General features: G+C 33.3%; 3 protein-coding genes across 4 annotated transcripts; all 3 read right to left on the bottom strand.

Moving 5' to 3' along the window:
- Positions 1–8: 8 nt before the first annotated feature.
- On the bottom strand, positions 9–2,721 carry ArcA1 (guanine nucleotide-binding protein subunit beta-like protein). The gene is made up of 2 exons (NM_001246947.2): positions 1,763–2,721; positions 9–283 (listed from the first exon to the last, which is right to left on the bottom strand). Exons 1-2 carry the CDS (start codon positions 2,639–2,641, stop codon positions 182–184), a joined length of 981 nt encoding a protein of 326 aa, NP_001233876.2. The 5' UTR covers positions 2,642–2,721; the 3' UTR covers positions 9–181.
- A 1,223-nt stretch (positions 2,722–3,944) lies between these two features.
- Positions 3,945–6,740, bottom strand: LOC101245263 (uncharacterized GPI-anchored protein At4g28100-like). Its single transcript, XM_010324317.4, has 2 exons — positions 5,606–6,740; positions 3,945–4,454 (listed from the first exon to the last, which is right to left on the bottom strand). Exons 1-2 carry the CDS (start codon positions 6,263–6,265, stop codon positions 4,128–4,130), a joined length of 987 nt encoding a protein of 328 aa, XP_010322619.1. The 5' UTR covers positions 6,266–6,740; the 3' UTR covers positions 3,945–4,127.
- A 660-nt stretch (positions 6,741–7,400) lies between these two features.
- On the bottom strand, positions 7,401–14,055 carry LOC101245555 (mitogen-activated protein kinase 9). Of its 2 annotated transcripts, none has more exons than XM_010324318.4 (11): positions 13,482–14,055; positions 12,198–12,597; positions 11,985–12,112; positions 11,829–11,888; positions 10,034–10,183; positions 9,663–9,818; positions 9,423–9,560; positions 9,263–9,339; positions 8,754–8,855; positions 8,138–8,378; positions 7,401–7,909 (listed from the first exon to the last, which is right to left on the bottom strand). In XM_010324318.4, the coding sequence occupies exons 1-11, from the start codon at positions 13,761–13,763 to the stop codon at positions 7,838–7,840; spliced, it is 1,806 nt and encodes a 601-aa protein (XP_010322620.1). In that variant the 5' UTR covers positions 13,764–14,055; the 3' UTR covers positions 7,401–7,837. The 2 variants fall into 2 exon arrangements, with proteins under 2 accessions (XP_010322620.1, XP_004241638.1); XM_004241590.5 differs by lacking the exon at positions 13,482–14,055 and adding an exon at positions 12,688–13,292.
- Between the last annotated feature and the right edge of the window lie 5,532 nt (positions 14,056–19,587).

Raw genomic sequence — 19,587 nt, 5'->3', positions numbered from 1 at the left:
CATGAAGATTAAGCAAAACAACTTAGATTTATAGCAAGACAGATATCCAATGTAACAAAATAAAAATCCAAAATTGAAACAGTTGAGGCCTCATAATAATGAAAAACACGGAGAATCTTCAAAATCTAAAAGACTTTTAATTCAGTATTGGCCAAATGGCTCGCGTCGATCCTCTTCTTCCCTAATAACGTCCAATTCCCCAAACTCTAATCAGACCATCTGTATAGCCACTGAAAAGTGTGCTTCCATCAGCACTCCAGCTCAAACTGGTGCAGTATATGACCTGCCAATTTAGATGCAATTATATTTAGATTCATCATTCACGTCACAGCAATGGAAATATCACATTACAGTAACTGGGTTAACAGTGGCGCAGTCCAGTACATAGTAACAGACTCGAAAACAGAAAAACTATAGGAGCAAATACGTCTTTACAATTCAGAGGCATATTAATCCTATCTGCTGAAAAACTATAGGAGCAAATACGTCTTTACAATTCAGAGGCATATTAATTCTATCACTGCAGATACAGTGTACAATTAGCATTACAAAAAAGTGCTTTATCTACCAAAAAGAGAAGGAAATACAGGACACCACAAGTGACAAATTACACATAGACGATCGATACTATAACAACATACCCACTGTAATCTCACCAGTGTAATCTCACAACTCAGGACTCAGAGGGTAGAAATCACAAACCTTACCCATCTTTGTGGGGTAAGTGAGGTTATTTCAAATAGACTCTTAGCTCAAACAAATGCTTTAAAAGTAGGATTGCAAGAAAAATATGGCAGCAAAATAAAAAGACATAATGTAAATAAAGCACCACAATTAGTAATACAAATTGAAGAATAAGAGACTATGTGACTACTAGATAATACTACTAACGAAGAGAAGAGGGGAGGAGACCACCCCCACCTAACCCTCATAATGTGTGACAACAATCGGCCACCTACTACCCTTCTATGTTCTACCCTTCCTAGTTAGGGCCATGTCTAATCGCCTCCCCGTGTTATTTTTCATCCTATCTCTCCTATCTATTATTAGGGTCAATCTTTCATATTTACTAGGGCGTCTGTGTACCTCTGATTGACATGCCCAAATCATTATAAGCTTGTCTGCCACAAGACCCACTCTGTTTAACTTCGTTATTACATTGCCAACACAATTCTTGACTTGCTAACACTATACCTGAAAAAACAATATTGATCTAACCACCGCTCTGTGAAATTGACCTTTGGTCACACATTCTTATAGCACCATTCGCCATCATTCACCCACACCACTTAAATGTGACATGTAATATCATTTAGACTATTACCCTGTCTCTGAACTTCCATAGCCTTTCATTAACAACTTAAAAATCAGAATATCGATACTACAAAAAATGGATATTCTGAACTTCCACAGCCTTACTACTGCAATTTCCTGACCACAAACAAAAACAAGTGGCTGGAAAGCTCCATATCCTGCAATGCTTCATACAAAGTTTCTCATGGCACCAAAACTCAAAATAAAAAGTTACAAGCAAAAGCTACAAGTATCCTATATAGTCCTAACCAGTTCCATATGGAGTGGAAATCATTTCCATAATAGAAATGTTCCCTTAAAAATCATTTTTAAATCATTTTCTTAGTATTTGAACGAGTACAAAAGTGGCTGATATAATAATTGATTGATTATTAGATATTAACAACAATGAAGTATTGATTGACATAAAATAGAATTAACGTTGGGATATTTGAAAGATAAAACAAACCTTGGTTTTGGAATCGGTAGCAGCAGTTCCGAACATTTCACTCTCTTGTTTCAGATCAACTTTAAGATCAACCACGATGCTTTTGCTCTCCAAATCCCAAATCTTGATACTAGATTCAGTAGCAGCACAGAGCCAATACCTATTCGGGCTAAAACAGAGGGTGTGGATAATGGAGCCAGCATCAAGAGAGTACAGTTTCTTCCCTTCAGCCAAATCCCATAGCAATATGACACCATCTTTCCCTCCGCTAGCACACAACGAACCATCTGGGGACACGGCCACAGTATTCACATACCCGCTGTGACCCGCAAGAGTAGACCTGAGCTTACAGTTGGTGAGATTCCAGATTTTGACAGTGCGATCCCATGAACCAGACACAATAGTGGGCTGAAGATTATTTGGGCTAAAACGGACACAAGAAACCCAATCAGAGTGTGAATCCTGTTCCTGAATTGTGTACTTGCACTCACCGAGTGTGTTCCATAGCTTGATGGTCTTGTCACGGGAAGCAGAGACAATCTGACGGTTGTCAACAGAGAATGCAACAGAGAGAACATCTTTAGTGTGTCCAACGAAACGACGAGCAGTTGTTCCAGCTTGAAGATCCCATAAACGGAGCTCACCGTCCCATGAACCGGAGAGTGCAAACATGCCGTCAGACGACAACACGACATCTTCAACGAAATGGCCATGTCCGGTAAGACGGCGACGAGGGACACCGTATTGTGAGCCGTCTTTAGTCAAAGACCAGACGATGATGGACTTATCCCTGGAGGAGGTGACAATCATGTCGGAGTTGTCAATTGGGGTTGCAATAGCAGTGACCCAGTCAGTGTGGGCTTTCATGGTACCGCGGAGGACTAGTGATTCTTGCGACATTTTCTCAGATTGGTGGCGGCCGTCAGTGAAATCACCTTTGGTGGCAGAGAAAGGAGAGGCGGAGATGAAAATGGAGAGAAAACTCTAGGGTTTTAAGCGGATGTATTTATATGAGAAAATTTAGGGTTTTTTAGAGTGTTGTTAATGGGTGCAGGCAAACGGGTCTGGGTACTGAATTTCGGGTTGTTTGAATACATGAAAGAACCAACTTCTCTTGAGGCCCATTAGCACCTTATAATCTCATAAATTTGATACTGTATATAATTTAGGGGCAAGGCTCATGATTCGACCATCATGTTAGAGATTATTAGCCTATGTTAGTTAGGGCTCTCCAAAGTTGATGTTGAGCATGCGTCAGATTCTTCAAAAAAGACACTATTTTTAAAGAATCAAACATTCACCTATCATTATTTTTAAAGACTTCAAGCAACATAGTTACTAACTATAGTCTCTCTTCAATAAACATTTATTACGATTCATGGCTCTATTTCCATCAAGAAATGGATGTTCATACCCTTTGCTAATTTGGGGTTCATGGCTCTATTTCCATCAAGAAATGGATGTTCATACCCTTTGCTAATTTGGGGTTCTTGATTTTGCTTCACTTCTCGGCTTTATGTAGTTATATTCAAAAAAGCAGATTCAAAGTTTCAAAGCCGGCTTGATTTAAAATTTTGATATTCCACAATCGTGAATCATTTCGAGAGAATTATAATAAGACTCGAAATATCTAGAGGAATTCATATCTAAAATTGAGAATTGTTTAGAAGTGGTTTTTAGTTTTTATTAAGATTGAATAGTATTCTTCATGTATATGGAGTACATACAGTTAAGTTACATTCGATTTTTTGCATGTATAAGCAGTGTATAACTCATATACATGTAAGATATAATGTACTATAACTCATGTATACGTAAGATATATTGTACCGTCATGGTATAATTTATGACTTTTAATATAAAACATGACTATATTTGTTGTTAACTAATTACTTTATTGTTGATATATATCAAACTGTCCCTTTTAAAATTCAATTATTTAATAAGTATGCATGTTTAGTCTTAATTATAAGTATGCATGCACTGCGTCGAAAATAATTTTTAGCACCAATAAATACACACTAAATAAAGAACGATAAAGTCTTTACCACCATTAGTTAATTGATATTGAATCCACTATCGCTATAGACTTTAGGGACATTTACAAAGAGTGGTCAAATGACGTTATTAAAATATATTTTTAGCGACAATTAAGTTAATTGCCGCTAAAAATCATTTTTGACGTAGCGATGTTAGTCCCAACTCTTACAAATGGAGGCTCCATTCATTTTTTTCTAACACCATCACACAACCAAAATAATTACAGTTTCACGAACCTGAATCGATGAATACAGAGGAATGTATTTACTCTAGGTGACATTTGAATCAGCAAGTAGACAAGAACAAGTCTTTTTGGAGATCAACTACAGCAAAATTTTGAAAAGAGTTATGCAGTAAAGTTTATGTATGCCAAAACAAAAAGTAGGAGGTAACAATAAACCGATGCCTGAAGAGAAGTTGCAGAAGATTGATCGTTGATCTCTGAGGAGTCGACTGCAAGTGGCAAGCCGTCACTGTTAAGTGTGCATGACTGAGGATTCGAACCGTCTTCACTCATCATTAGAGCCCTTAAAACAGCAGAAACTGTATGAATGTAACCAGATGTATTTTTGTTGAGAAGCCAAGTTAAGCCCATCATTTGGCAACCCATGCTCCGCAGTTTGCTACTTCTATCATTTGTTATGCTTGTATCTTCCAATCTGCTGTCACTGAGCTGCAGATTAACTTCAGCTTATTAGAGAATAAGCAACATATTTCACTTGTAACTCAGATAAGACATATATGCTCGATCGTTATTGGCAAAATACCCTCTTTAACATGGCTCCTAGAAGAAACTATGAGCTACTGTTGATCCCAAGGTTAAATGAACATTACAAGTTTACTGGCAAAATTAATAGAAGGAGAGAAATGATCAAAGCACAGGGTAATAACATATGAACTTAGTAAGGTTATTGTCAAATAATTGAATCATATCCCACCTAACATAGACGATCCAGCCAAGTATCAGCGAAGCTTAACTTTTGCATATTGCTTTCCTGGATATCTAATTTGTTATATAGACTTGATATTTCTTATTCATTTGTCAGCCCCAAAAACAAGTTGCAAGATAAAATTTTGTTCATCAACATCACAGGAACTAAAGAAGGCATAAAAATTAGAAGAGCATTTCCAAACGGTCGTGAGTAGGATACTAACCTTAAAACGACTGATCAATCAGAGGTCGACATGTGAAGAAATCACTTTACGTAACATTTATCAATGCCATTTATATCAGATAGTAACTCTTTTATTCATGACTGTTTGACTACCTAAGACAAACTGCTAGTGATATGTACTGATCACCTATCTTCTATGTCTAGACTCTAGTGTACACACTTACACTGGAACCGTGACACATTACACAACTTATCACAGAGTTAGCATATAAACGTGTATCAAATAAAAAAATGCCCGATAGTGAAACGTGTGGCAGATGAACATAAGCACTTGTTGGTCATTAGTTTTAGAACATATTGTAGTAGAGTAAACACTACATGCCTCAGTTCTTAAATCCAAATTATGAAAGAGGATTGTGTTATGGAAGCTTGATGTTAACATATAATAGTCATTAAAGATGAATCTCCTAAATAATTAGCATAACCTGACTCAACTAGCTTTGGATTGAATTATAGTTGATTGACATTATATCTCAAGTTACAAGAGTGGCATATCCAGGATTTTCATCGAGAGGATTCAAAACATAAAGAAGCAATCATACGAAAAAGACAAGAGGATTCAACTTCTATTGTATATACATGAAATATATCAGATTATTTTAACAAGTTATAACATCTAATTTAGTCTGTTACTAAACACAAGACTTACCAAATAAAGAGTGTTCAAGCATTTAGAGCAACCAGCAATACCAGCATATCCATTACTGCTAAAACAGTCTCTCTCTAATCTCTTCACACTCTCACCTCCAACAATTTCTCCACTCGAATTCAGCGTGAATTTCTCCGGACAGCTAAGTGGATGCAGCCTAATACCACAGTAACAATAAACCACATCACAAGTCTCATTTGGCTTCACCAACTCAATTCCCCTGTTTTCCAAAGCCTTTCCAAAAGAAACCACACAAGTCTCTGAATCATCAGGGAGCACAGGCATTTCAGCAGACATTGAGTATTGTGGGAACTTTGCAATGGCTCTGTGAAGCGCGGTTCTCGAGTAGGCTGCATAGAGCCATGCTGCGAGAACCGGGCAGCAACTGGTCGGATTTATTTGACCCGAATGATCATTGGACCTGCAGGATGATGTTATCCCTTTGTAAAGGTCTTCTGGTATGTCTAGAGAACAGCTGTCGAAGTTTGATTGTTCTGGGAAAGCAGGGATTGTTGCTGGCAATGAAGGGGCTGGGGAGAATGAGTGAGGATTGGTTTCAGTCGGGTCGGGTTCGGGTATAACCGGAAAGGCAGGTATTACAGTTAGATTGGTGATGTAAACAACTGTAAACAAGAAGAAGGAAAAACAGTTAAAGGACATGGCTTATAATTAGAGAAATGAAGGAAGTTGGAAAATGATAATGTGTTTAAAAAAAAGAATGGAAGTTTGAGGAACTTTAGTGAGAAGCCATTGATTATAAATGGTAGCTTATATTTTTTTCCTTTGGTTTGTGGTGGTGATGAGGGAGTAGTGACAACAGTACTCTTAGATTTTTTTATTTTGTATCTAATATTCGAAACTCATTATTTGAAAGACCGAGTCTCGAACTTATAAATTTCAAATTCTGAACCAGTCCAGGTAATGAAGGAATAGACTGAATGAGAAGCTAATGGCTGAGTAATGTGGGGTATGGCAGGTTGGAGAAAGTTTGTTTGTTTGTTTGTTTGTTACTCTTATAAGGCTTAGTATGTGTATATGATTATAATATGCTTTAAAGCAACTATGGAACTGTGTCAACTACTTATACTATTTGGTCATCATTTGCAAATTCATGTGAATGACATGCAAGTGAAAGCAGTTGGTTAATTTAATACTTGCAAATACTAGTATGAAATATTTTAAACATGAAAAAGAATTGATTTATTCTATTTGACATATATGATGTAACAAGTTAACAACCACAAAAAAGGAATGAAAAAAATAAGTGAAGAAACAAAGAAACAAGATGTTTTGTGTAGTAATATAATAATACGATTATGACCTGCTATTTTAATTGGTAGATATATATACTTCTCTTATTCATCAATATCTTCTCAACATCCTCCAATGTCTATGTCACTAATTTGCTAGCCAATACACATTTTTCAAAACCTCAAATCTCTAATATAAATTCACATTTGGAAGTCAGAGTAAAACGCCTTTATACCAAAAGCAACTCCATTCTCAACCATAATGTCATAAATTTCATACTAGTTGCATTCCGTTTACAGCGTTAATAAGTTTGTAAGAAAAATGCCTTTGTCGTATAACATGGAAAATGACATGACATAAGAGGAAAAAACAGATCACATGGTCCTTGCTCTTTTGGGAGAGCAATAAGCCCAATAATTGGAGTTCCTCACAAGCCTCTATATCACATATATTTACCCCACTTCATCTGAAAACCCACTAGGACTGAGGCATAGTTGTTTACTGCAACGAAACAAATGAGTTTTCGCAATGAAGTGAACAAAAGTTCATAAAAAAAAAAAAACAATCCCTCAAGGGATTTTGATCTTAGGCATTGTATTTCTCAAGTCATTACAAACTTCAACTTGTCACAAGTAACTATAGTTTACAAATCAATATGAAAATGTAATCTCATCCACAAATAGCTGGAGAACATTTTCTTTTCCTGCTATGTGAAATAAAAATTCACAGTACAAATAGCAACTGAAAACCTAACAGTTGGCATTCTGCCTGAAATGCCGCAGTAAACTTCAACTATTTGTAGTACAAAAAAGCTTATGATTTACAGGACAAGGAGATACATAATAGAGTGTACATAATCAAGAATGTCAAAACTACACAAGGGCAGCCCCGGGCATGAAGTGGGTGGGATGTAAGCATCTTACCCCGATGGAAGGGTCAATGGCTGGTTCATCAGATCTACAGAGTATGCTGGGTAATAAATTAGCCATGACAATCAGCAGGTTTTTGAGCTAAACCATCAACACCGTCACTTTGCTCTTTAATTGGCTCTTCCTATCAGAACATTATAATATAATGCCAACCTTTTAGATCAATAAAATGACAAAAAAAAATGAAGGAACAATTGGCATTTTGGTTTTAAGCAAGGACATAAGCAGGCATTCTGTTGAGTTGTCAATATTGGAATGGCGGTCTTTTTTCCTTTTACATGAAAACAATTTTTCATGGTTGAATGATTGAATGTCATTGATATTCAACAAAGAGAGAAGGGGTAGAAGTTACCTCAGCATTTCTTCCTTTAACTACGACGCACTTTGAAGCACTGATACTAGCACTCTTCAGCAAGCTACGAGCACTATAGTTTGCTTTGTTTGGCCCATTTTGCACATTAGCATCTGAGTTCTCTGATCTCTCGGACTTCCCTGGTGGGCTCTCTAGAGTAGAAGCAACAGATGCTGAAGTTCGTTTTTCAAAATCAATGTTCTGGGAAGACGTCTCATCTTTAGGTGCAGGAACCCGCTCTCTAAGATGAGAGTATTCAAAAACAGACCAAGTTAATTCCTTGGCTAAAGTTTGTAGCGTATAACCGCAAAATCAGATTTGCTAAAGCACTTGCTATATACTCAAAATTAATCTTGTTCAGGAAATACATACAGCTTTTAAAGTAAATTGCATCAACCTACAACATTTCTGTTTAGAAACAATCATTTATCAAATAAGTGCACAAAAATAAGGTTAAATCGGACGGGTGTCTCTCAGAACTGGAACTAAAATAAGGACTGCTTGAATCGGACAAATATTAAAATGTCCATATTTTCTCTAGACAAATGACTTCAGCAGATTATTATTGAAGAACGACCTTTACCACCCAGAGCAAAAGAATAGACAGAGTTCACACCTAGGCAAGGAAGCATGCTGCCTCTGAAGTGGAGTGCTCCGTTCACCTTTACCATAATGCTCCTCAAGATGTGCAAATTGACGCTTGAACCGATCAACACCACTAAATTGACACAAAAGAAAGACCATCAAAAAGTATTTCTCAAAGAGTAGTACAAAACATTTATTGCAATATGTACACAAAGCAAGACCAGTCAAGCAGATACATATGCACAACACATTACACACTAATACAACATATATATTGTGAATTAGCTGTCGCAGCCCTTGAAGGAAAGAAAATGCTTTAGTATAGTATTAACTTGAGGTTACTTCCATTTTGGAAAGAGTTGTCAATGCCCTCCAAAGATGCATTATAGTTTTCGACCACTGGAGGAAACTAAAAGACAAGCAATTTGTTGTTCTAACTAAACTAAACAATCAGCTTTTAATGCAAGGAAAAATGAGGCAGAAAAAAGTTATTAGAAAAGAACATAAATTATGCGGAGCAAGATTTAGGTGTCTCCTAACCTTGGGTACATAAACCCACTAGTCTGATCTCCACCACGAAGATACTCCTGAAGCATCTGAGGATGATATTCTAAAATCTGTTTGCTCAGAACAAGTTTAGAAATTAATCAGTAAATTCATTCCACATAAAAGAGAGCCATCAAAATGGAGAAAACTGTACCTCCCGATAAATGAGCTCTCTAACATCTTCTTTTGCCAACTTTCTCCGCTCAAATTCAAACTCAAGCTTTGATATTGGGTGAGTAGATGGTTCACGGTCCACATTCGACAAACTACGGAAATAAGGATCAGCCAATGCCTTCAAACCAAAACCACCAATAATGAGATGAAGTCTTGTCACATTATCAGAGTCAAGATTTTCTTTGGTAGATAGAACAATATAAAAACTTCATACAATTACCTCCTCTGCAGATGGTCGATCTTTAGGGTCAAATGCAAGCATGCGTTCAAGTAGGCGCAAAGCCAAAGGATCCACATGTGGAAACTTTTGTGCAAATGGAACAGGTGTTTTTTTGCGCATGTTACCGAGGTATCTTCTTGCCTTTTCATTTCTAATCTGCCAGTTCAGTAGAATTTCTTTAGTAAAACAGGAATAACTAGAGTGGGACATAGACGTGATTTACTAGGACCTCATACCAACTATTCTTTTTGTCTTAACCTTTGTTCTCTGATGTTCTTACCAGCAAGTAACGAAGACATCTTATCCTCCAGCTGAAGTTAATCTGATTGAACATTAACAAAGAAAGAGAAGTATGCAATGAGAGAACTAACCTTTGCAATGGTTTCAGGAGGAGGTGTTCCTAGCAAATCAGTCATAAGGTCTAATTGATGCACTACATTCTTTCCAGGAAATAATGGTTTTCCAGTGAGCATTTCTGCAAATATGCATCCTATGCTCCAAATATCAATAGCAGGAGTGTACTGCAAATAGAGAACTCTCAGTGATAGTACATGTCACATGATAAGTAAATCTGTCTATACAGATATGTCAAAAACACAAGTGAACTATCAACATATATTATATGATATAGTTGCTTCGCAGTGAAATCACGTCATCAAATTTTACAGTTTAGATATCACTTTACAAGAAAGAATGCTAGTTAATTTTTGTTCTCTGATAAGGTAAAAAGCAACAAAAAATACCACTCCATGATGTGGAGACACTGAGTCCACTTCCCAGAATATCAATCTCAACTTTTTAGGAGAAATACCACTCCATGATGTGGAGACACTGAGACCACAAAAAATATATCTGCATACTCGGAACATTAACAGTCTTAGGCCACAAGGGCAGAAAATAATTCTTGAGCTAGAAATTGGGAAACCCCCTTGAAGCACTACCCTAACTATCTGTTTTACAAGCAGGTTCTGTTCCAAGAGATTTATACTATGCCTCCACAGTAAAAAAGATATGTATGTTTGTATTCTAACATTAAAACCTGACATGTACAGCCACCAGCCCGCATATGTTCATTCACAGTTGCAGGCTAACTCTTTACTTTCGATGGCGCACCCGTCTCAGATTCTCCAAAAATACATTACTTTTGGAGAATCCGAACGCACCCATTGACATTTTTGAAAAGCCCCAGCAGCATAGGTTGTAGGACTTAAAGCTGAACAGCATGTTCACATCACATATTTACTGAGCATTGAACTAGAGTGAGAGATTGATGCTCGGGACAGTCCTTTTTACTTTTATTGATTAGTTAAGATGAATCAGTAATCTTGCCACTTTCTCCTAACTGCAAGTTGACTAGGTCATATTCATAATACTGGGATACTACAAACAGGGAACTCTCATCTTTCATCCAATTTAAAGAAAAATCTACTATTAAGCTCTTGAAGTCAAAACTATCGTCCAGCAGGTGATTACTTTTTCCAACAAGAAGCTCCTCATCAATCCACTTGCATTCCACTTCTAATGACACTGTGACTCTTTACAGATAGAACTTGGATACAATAAACAATTTGAATCCTCAATTGAACATTCTCCCAGCCAAATGAAGTACCAAATATAGAGAACGAGTGATGTAATCAATCTCACAATGATGTGTTTTTTACATCTTGTCAGAATCGATCTTTTCGTGCATAGTATAGAAACCTAGACATGCTTCATCTCCCTCTCCCAGCAACCTCTAAGCATTTGAAGTCAAGTGATCCATCACCAGATCATGATCCTTGTAATTAAACAATACTAGTTTGAGAGTAAATTCTGAAGGCATTGTTGAAGGCTGATAAGTCAATAAGCATCCAGCAGACACTTATAGGGAAAACAGAAATATGACTTCATTCTGTATCAGCCACAAAACCATGTAAACAAAAATATTGTTCAATCTATAATTGTTCCAGTCTTCTCTGAAGACAGAAACAGAGTGACATAAAACCAAGAAATTCTCAGACAATCAAAATACCGGAGAAAAGAGTGTATAGAAAGTATAATTGACCACAATGCATTATACTGATTGTCACAAACTATGCGAAATTTAAGTGACATTGCAATAATTGCATGTTTGGCAAATGGAATTAATAATTATAACTGTAGATGTCAGTGATAAAGCTAAGTTACCTTAGAGAAAAAAGAGCCACATAGCTCAGGAGCACGATACCATCGAGTAGCAACATAATCCTTAAATACATCAAACAACAAGTATATCAGAAATCACTCACAAATTTGAGTACTAAAATAATGAGAAAAGAGAAGCCTTCTAGAGATCAAACATACAGTCCAGAAAATAGCTGAGGGTGTGTCATTAAATGATACACGAGCAAGCCCGAAGTCACAAATCTTCAATTTACAGTCAGCATTAGCAAGAATATTCTTCGGCTTTAAATCTCGATGGAAAACGTTTGCTGTTAAGAGGTCCCGAGGAAAAGTTAGCTTCTCCATTACATAGAGATGTCAAAGAGAAGGTTTCAACTTGTATAAAAAACAAACCAGTATGAGTATATTTTAATCCTCGCATAAGCTGATATAGGAAAAACTGATAATGCTCAGGTGTAAGATCATCATTGGCCTTAATAACCTGGTGGAGATCAGACTCCATCAATTCAAAGACGACATATATATCTTTAAACTCTCGCCGAGAAGGGGGCAACATGATGTGCTTTATTTCTACGATATCAGGATGCCGTAGAAGCCGAAGAAGCTTAATTTCTCTTAAAATTCTAGTGGCATCAGAGACATGCTCAAACACATCATTAATCTTCTTGATAGCAACTCTTTCTCCAGTTTTGGTATCAACAGCCGAGGCCACAACTCCATAGCTACCCTTGCCGATAACTTCCTGAATTTGGTATCTGCTTGCCTCTCCATATTCTGTGAAGAACTCTGCCTCCTGTGAGTTTTGAATAACAATATTCAAGTCAAAACAAATGTGTGACTGATATCTGCAGTATAATACAGCTGCATCTTCCCATTTCCTTACCCATGTAAGTCTACATAGAACTGAAAAGTTCATTAGGCACTAATATGCCACATGATAGTAATCTGCATAATGGTCTAACGCTACTTTATGTGCAAGGAAATGAACACACAATAATATAGAAAAAATAAAAACACCACAAAACTGATGCTTGAAACATGATCCTCCTCATATGAAGAAGACAAGTCTGATAGGTCTTGATAAAATCTAACAGACACAAGATTCTACAAAACACTGGTCATTGGTAGCAACAACAACAAGATACCAAGTGAAATCCCACTCGTCATTGGTAGCAAGAACTTCAGTTTTCCTTAGATTAGCAATTATGAAGATAGCAAATATTATAATCTAACACACACACACACATCTTTTGTTTGCCTCCAAGAGAAAAGCGCATGGCAATAACGAGCAGGGGATTCCGACCAAACAGACTACAAGATTCTTAGGTAGGAAAGAAAGATAGTTCAGATAAGTTTTCTTTTGAGGTGGGGGTGAGTAACTGTGACTTACCAATAAATATCTGTTTCATTTCAATGACATAAGCAAATAGACAGAAAGATCCAAAATGAGTAAAGTTGCAAGCTTTACTTTCCCTCATCCTTTTTTAGCAATATTTTCTACATATATCAACCAAATTCTCAGGTGGGAAACCAATTTGTGTCTACATACATGAATAACTGACATCAACATCAGATTGAGCAGTAAAATGATGGTCAAACTTAATCAACTCCATGCAAAATCAAAAAGCAAAAAAAAAAGTCAATAAAAAGCGAACAAAATAAAGGGAAAAATCAAACCTTTCTGTGATGATCCATTTGATAAGAAGCAGATGAAAAAGGGAAATCAACCCTTTTAGGAACTCTTATAAACTTAAGACCCGAAATGTCAAAGTCTTCAATAATGGTAAGCTCTCCTCCTTCTTCTTCTTGGTATTTTGAGTCTGAAATCTTAATGGGTTTTTCAAGATTGTTCAAGATCGGTTCTGCATTGGTATGAACAATAGTAGTAATAGTAGTAGTACTTGAACGACGATGAAACAAACGACGAACTCCGTCCACAAATGTACTACCACCCCCCATATACTACTACTAACACCCCCCTTGTCTTTTTTTTTTTGAATTCCCCTAGTCTGTCGTGTTGATTCTTGATTTGCGACCACAAGATCTCAGCTTTCCACGCCAATATGTTTTTCTCTCTCTTTCTTGACAGTTGCCACCACAAAATACAGCGGTTTCTTCCGAGTTTCTTGGTGTTGTGCAAAGATAATGGGAGAGATGAAGAAGAAGAGTTGTAGTAAAAAGAGGAAACAAGAGGGAAAAGAAAAAGCAGGCTTTATACCTGTCGAGTCTTAACTTATACGAAGCTTATGATAGTAAAAATTATTTTTATATCTCGTGATCTTAAAAACGTCTACTACTTCAGATTAAGTGATGATATTAGATTTCTGTCGCCTCTCACTAAGTAAGGAAAAAAGAATAAATATATCTCTAAATTATCGTAAATAGTATGCAAATATTTTTCATCATACTTTTGATACATTGGTGTTTTGTCGTTCAAAAACTAAACCATATACACTCTTTTATAATAACAGACATATACGTGTCATAATCTTATCTATTGATCCGATATTTATCAACTGATAAGATTATGTCACGTGTTCCTATTTAGTCTTCCGTTAGAGTAAACGCTCAAATTTTTGAACGAAAAGAGCACTAATGTCCTAAAAGTATGACAAATGATATCTGCATATCATTTACAATAATTCGAGAGAGTGTATTTGTTCTTTTTCCTTAAAGTAATAAATGAGACAATAATTTAATGCGTTGAGTTCTCAACTAATACATTAATCACTAGGTTATATTTTTCGGTGCAGGTTCAATAACTTTTTAAGTGTTTAACATTCAATTAATATGAAATATATGTTAAAATATTTTTTATATTTATAATCTTAAACATGTAATATAAAGTTGAATTTGACAAAAAAATATGTATACATTCTTTTTAAAACCGAAAAAAGTAAAACAAATAAAAAATTTATATGGATGAAAGTTGTCCAAGATAAAACGATAAATAAGTTTGACCACTAATTAAAGATTAAGAATTAAGAAGTGTAAGAAGTTTGCATCTAAATAAATGTATAATATAATATTAAACTGCATGTTAATTAATAATTCTCCTTAGGTTCCCAAATCCGATCATTAAATATTGAATACAACATATCATGTTTTGGCACATTCTCCAGTTCATGCTACTCACATATTGAATAATAATAATAATAATAATAATAATAATGTCACATTTTTTAATCAATGATTAATTAAGCACGACGTTCTTTAGTTTATCCATTTTGTCTATATAAAAATATAGACAAATCCCAATCATTTGCAAATATAACTCATTTAATTTAGTTAAAATCTGCTTACTACAGCTAATAGCTTGTGAAAATGCATTATGTTTTCTGCTTGCCAATATAATATCAAAATAAAAGTCGATCTTTAATTAATTTTTTTATTTTAATTTATGTGATTTTTTTTCCGTTTATTTTAAAAAGTTAAAACAATATTTCTTGTTATAAATTCATTAAATGAGTGAATTGTCCATTGAGTTAATACATGAATAACTATTCATATTTCCTAAGTTCTATTAACCTTTTTGAATAAGAATATATCTATTTATCATGATACTTAATATGATAACTTTTAGAATGACTTTTCAACCTATAACTAGGATTGTTCTTTCACCATTATAAAGACAGATGAAAGAAGAAGACATTTGAATTACACTTTATCCCTCATATACCTTTGTCTATATTATTTTTCAATATTTTACTTATGTTTTATAACACTCCTTAGCGTTTTTAGATATGTAAAAATGAAAATGTATGGGCTCCTTCTTGGACCTATACTACAATGGCAGCCAAAAGATTTTGTTTGAACTTTATAAATGTAAAATTTAACGAGTCACTTAGGGCTCTTCAAAATCGAATCGAAATTGATAAGCTGAACTAATAAAAAAGTTATTGGTTTATACTGTTGGGTTATTGATTTAGTGGTTTTGATAACGGATTTGATTTTTTTTGTTATCGGGTTATCGATTCTAACGGTTTAAAGTTTTATCTTAACGGGTTAATCGATAACCCGATAGTAAATTAAATAACTATATTTATACCATTTTGTATATAAAGTCCTCGACTTAGAGTTTAATTTTCTACTTTTTTAATTGTCTCAGTCACTTAATTATTCTACGATGTAAAAGTGTTTGTTTTTTAGCAAGATGTAACTTCTGAACTCAAGTGCATGGTTTAGTTGTTTTGTCACCTTGTTTCTAAGTGATTTTCAATATTTTTTCTTTTGTGTCAAATCTTAACGGTAACGTTAAAATCGATAAACCAATAACCGATAACCCAATATCTTAATGGTTCTATGACGGTTTAGCATCTCTAAAAACCGACAACTAATAAGCTAACCCGATAGACTTTAAAATCGACCCAAACCAATCAATACACAGCCCTAGAGTCACTTATACAAACTTAATAAAGTTGATGTCATAGAAAATAAAAAATCAATTTTATAATTCACAAATAATTATATTGTAAGAGACATGAGTTAATTCACATAGTAAACTTATGCTAATCAATTAGCTCATAGTAATACTACACAACTCATATCAAATAATTTGATTCACATGAAATTTATGTAAAGTAACTATAAAGAGAAGTTCACTACGCTTATGCCAAGCGAATTTCGGTCATAAATAAAACCATTTTCATTCACAAAATTTTATTAAACACCGAAATTAAAAATCATCATATTTTCTCTAAAATAAATTTAAAAAACCACTTCAAAAAAAAGGTCAATGTATGCAAAAGCTTCAAAGTTAACACAAAGATTATAGAGTATAAGTTAGAAATTTAAAAGGAAAAAGGGTTTGAAAAATATTTTAACTTTAATTGAAATTGTTGTTACGATATCAAATTTCATAGAGGATATTTTATCCTCTGAACTATCTAATAGTGTATTTTAAAGGTATAATATGTGTGCCCAAGTGGACATATTACTAGTTATAATTATGCAATATATTTTATGTTCACATGAGCACATATATATTTTTAAAATATACTATTAAATAGTGCAAGAGTAAAATATCTTTTTCAAAGTTTGGTATCGTAACAATAATTTCGGTTAAAGTTTAAATATCTTTCAGACATTTTTTCCAAATTTAAATAATACTTTATTAGTCTCTAGTTACTTGTCCACTTTTAAATTGACACACCTATTAAGAAAATAATAATTGACTTTACCACTTTGGCCTATTAATTATGAAGTAAATGAATTTAAAATTTAAATTTTTTGATTTTTTTTTCATCTTTTTCAAAATAATTAATTGAAGGTACATGAGATAAATTTTTTATTCTTTTTTAATTTATTAAAATATGTTACAAATCCATTGAACTAATTAAGTGGATTGTCCATTGGATATTCATGAATTATTTGTATTCATGTATGCATATTTCTAAGGTGATATGATCCATTATGAATAAACACGTATCTATTAATTTGGTGACCTTTGAGAGTGATATCTCAACACTGTAAATAGAGACATCGCTCACGATTTGAAGGACACACTTGAATAAGAAGAAAGTCCTCTTCTTTTATCTATTTCTCTTGCCTTCTTCTCTTTATAATTATAATCTTATGAACTTGATTTTATAACAAAATAAATCCTTAATTATTAATTAAGAAGAACTAAAAAAAAAATAATAAATAATTACGTTGCTCCACCTCCACCATAAATGATTTCTTATTCCTTAAATATATATATTCAAATCTCGTATTTTTTTCCTTTTCTAGATGGTCACCATAACCTAACTTTTTGCCTTTTGGGAACCAAACTTTATTTTCATTGTATGTATACGTTAATTAATTCCCCTGCATCTGATAATATACTTTCTCTTTAATTTGCTTCAGTGGCACCATGCATCTTATTTCCTCAAAAATATGATACATCTTCCAACAATGTTCCGTTACCAATAAAATTCGACGAAATTTTTAAAGTATGAATAATATAAGATGATAATTTAATATTAAATAATTTATTTATCAAATAAATTTTATTTAATTATTGTAATTATGAAAACTAACATAAAAACTTAATCTAGTAAATAAAAATATCCACTATAATATGAAGACCGATAGAATATTTCTCAATTCGTGTAGTAATTCAATGTAACGTAAATAAGTTTGACTATAATTTATTTTAAGCATATCATAACATCCATGACCATAATGTTTTATCATTAAAGACAAGGTAGAATTAGTCAAATTATTATTATTTATAAATTTTAAAAGTTATCAAAAATCTATTTGGATTTAAAACCGATGAAGTAGGTAATTTAATTTTCTTTTATTGTGACAGCCAAAAAGAATTTCAGCCGTCCAAATAATAGGTCATAAAGTGTAATTTAATATGGCACGAGGAAAAACGTTATTTCCTTCGTTTATTTTTATTTATTGATATTTAGTATGTATATTAAAAAATTATAATTGATATAAATATTTTATTAAGCTATTCTTTAAATGATATTTAGAATTAGATCTTTAAAATTGATTCAAAAAATATATTTAATATTGAGAATAAAATATAAAAAGTAATTATCTTTTTATAATATGTCAAAAATATTTTTTTAAAAGTGAAAATCTATTTTAAAAATAAGAGAAAAGTGAGAAGTGAATTAAGTCGTAATTATGTTGCCCACATATCTATTGAATTTAGGTCGTTCATTGTTCATGATGAGATTTCTAGAAGCTCTCAAGTTTTAATTAGAAAATTGAGGTTCAAATTTTAATTATAAAGTAACATTTAGAAATATATCATTTATTTTTATTAAAAAGAAAAGACAAGAATATATGATAAATCATATTTTCAATTTCAATTTTAGCTCCATGTTAATAAGAGCGAAACTTATTTATCCTTTTTCAACTATATATAACAAAATGTTCTGATTTTGTATATATAAATATTGTTTAGTCAAATTTTAATATAAGTATTAATTATTGTATGTGAAAAATAAAAAAAAACATACATTACAGATATAGATCAACAAATTGATAATAATATTTGTGAAATTAGGTCTTAGGCCTGACTCACACCTCAAAAGTTAGCTCAAAGGGAGGAGGATTGCTCAAGCCTCGTAAGGAGTCGACCCATCTCATTAACCACCAACGTGGGACTTTTGTTATTCTTTAACAATATTAGATTTAAAATTTATTATTATCGCCAATAATCATTGAAAAATCTATCCTACAAAATATAATTTTCAATTCATTTTGATTGAACCAATTCCACAAATGCATAATGCAAAGTAGATTCTCATTAGATAATGTAAAATTTCTTAATATTATTTTCATATCAATTCATTTTGATTGAACCAATTCCAGAAATGCATAATGCAAAGTAGATTCTCATTAAATAATGTAAAATTTCTTAATTTTTTCATATTATTTTCACCTATGAAAATAACCACTACACATATTTATGATTCTTGGTACTAAAGATTCATACAATAGTAGGATATTAAGAGGAAAAGTGAGTATCAGACTGTGGTTGTTTATCTAGATGAGGCACCTTTTTCCTCATATCCTAAGTTTTGGATTTTTTTTTAAAAAAAAGACTCAACTTATTCAGCTTTATTATTAACTTTTTAGGGAAAGTCTGCTCAAAGTATTAAGTGACCAATAGGAAGAAAACTCCACACAACCACATAAAAAAAGAGAGAAAAAAAACATTTTTGCAGAATTAAGTTTTGTTTCTTTAATTTTTGGTAATTTACAAACCACACATACTATTTCAACTATTACAGCTCATCTTAATACAAAATAAATAAATAAATATAACATCTTCATT

The sequence above is a fragment of the Solanum lycopersicum genome, chromosome 6 (genome assembly GCF_036512215.1).
Source record: "Solanum lycopersicum chromosome 6, SLM_r2.1".
Taxonomy (NCBI): Eukaryota; Viridiplantae; Streptophyta; class Magnoliopsida; order Solanales; family Solanaceae; genus Solanum; species Solanum lycopersicum.
The sequence above is the reverse complement of the archived record's forward strand: the minus strand, read 5'-3'. Positions and strand labels throughout refer to the sequence as shown.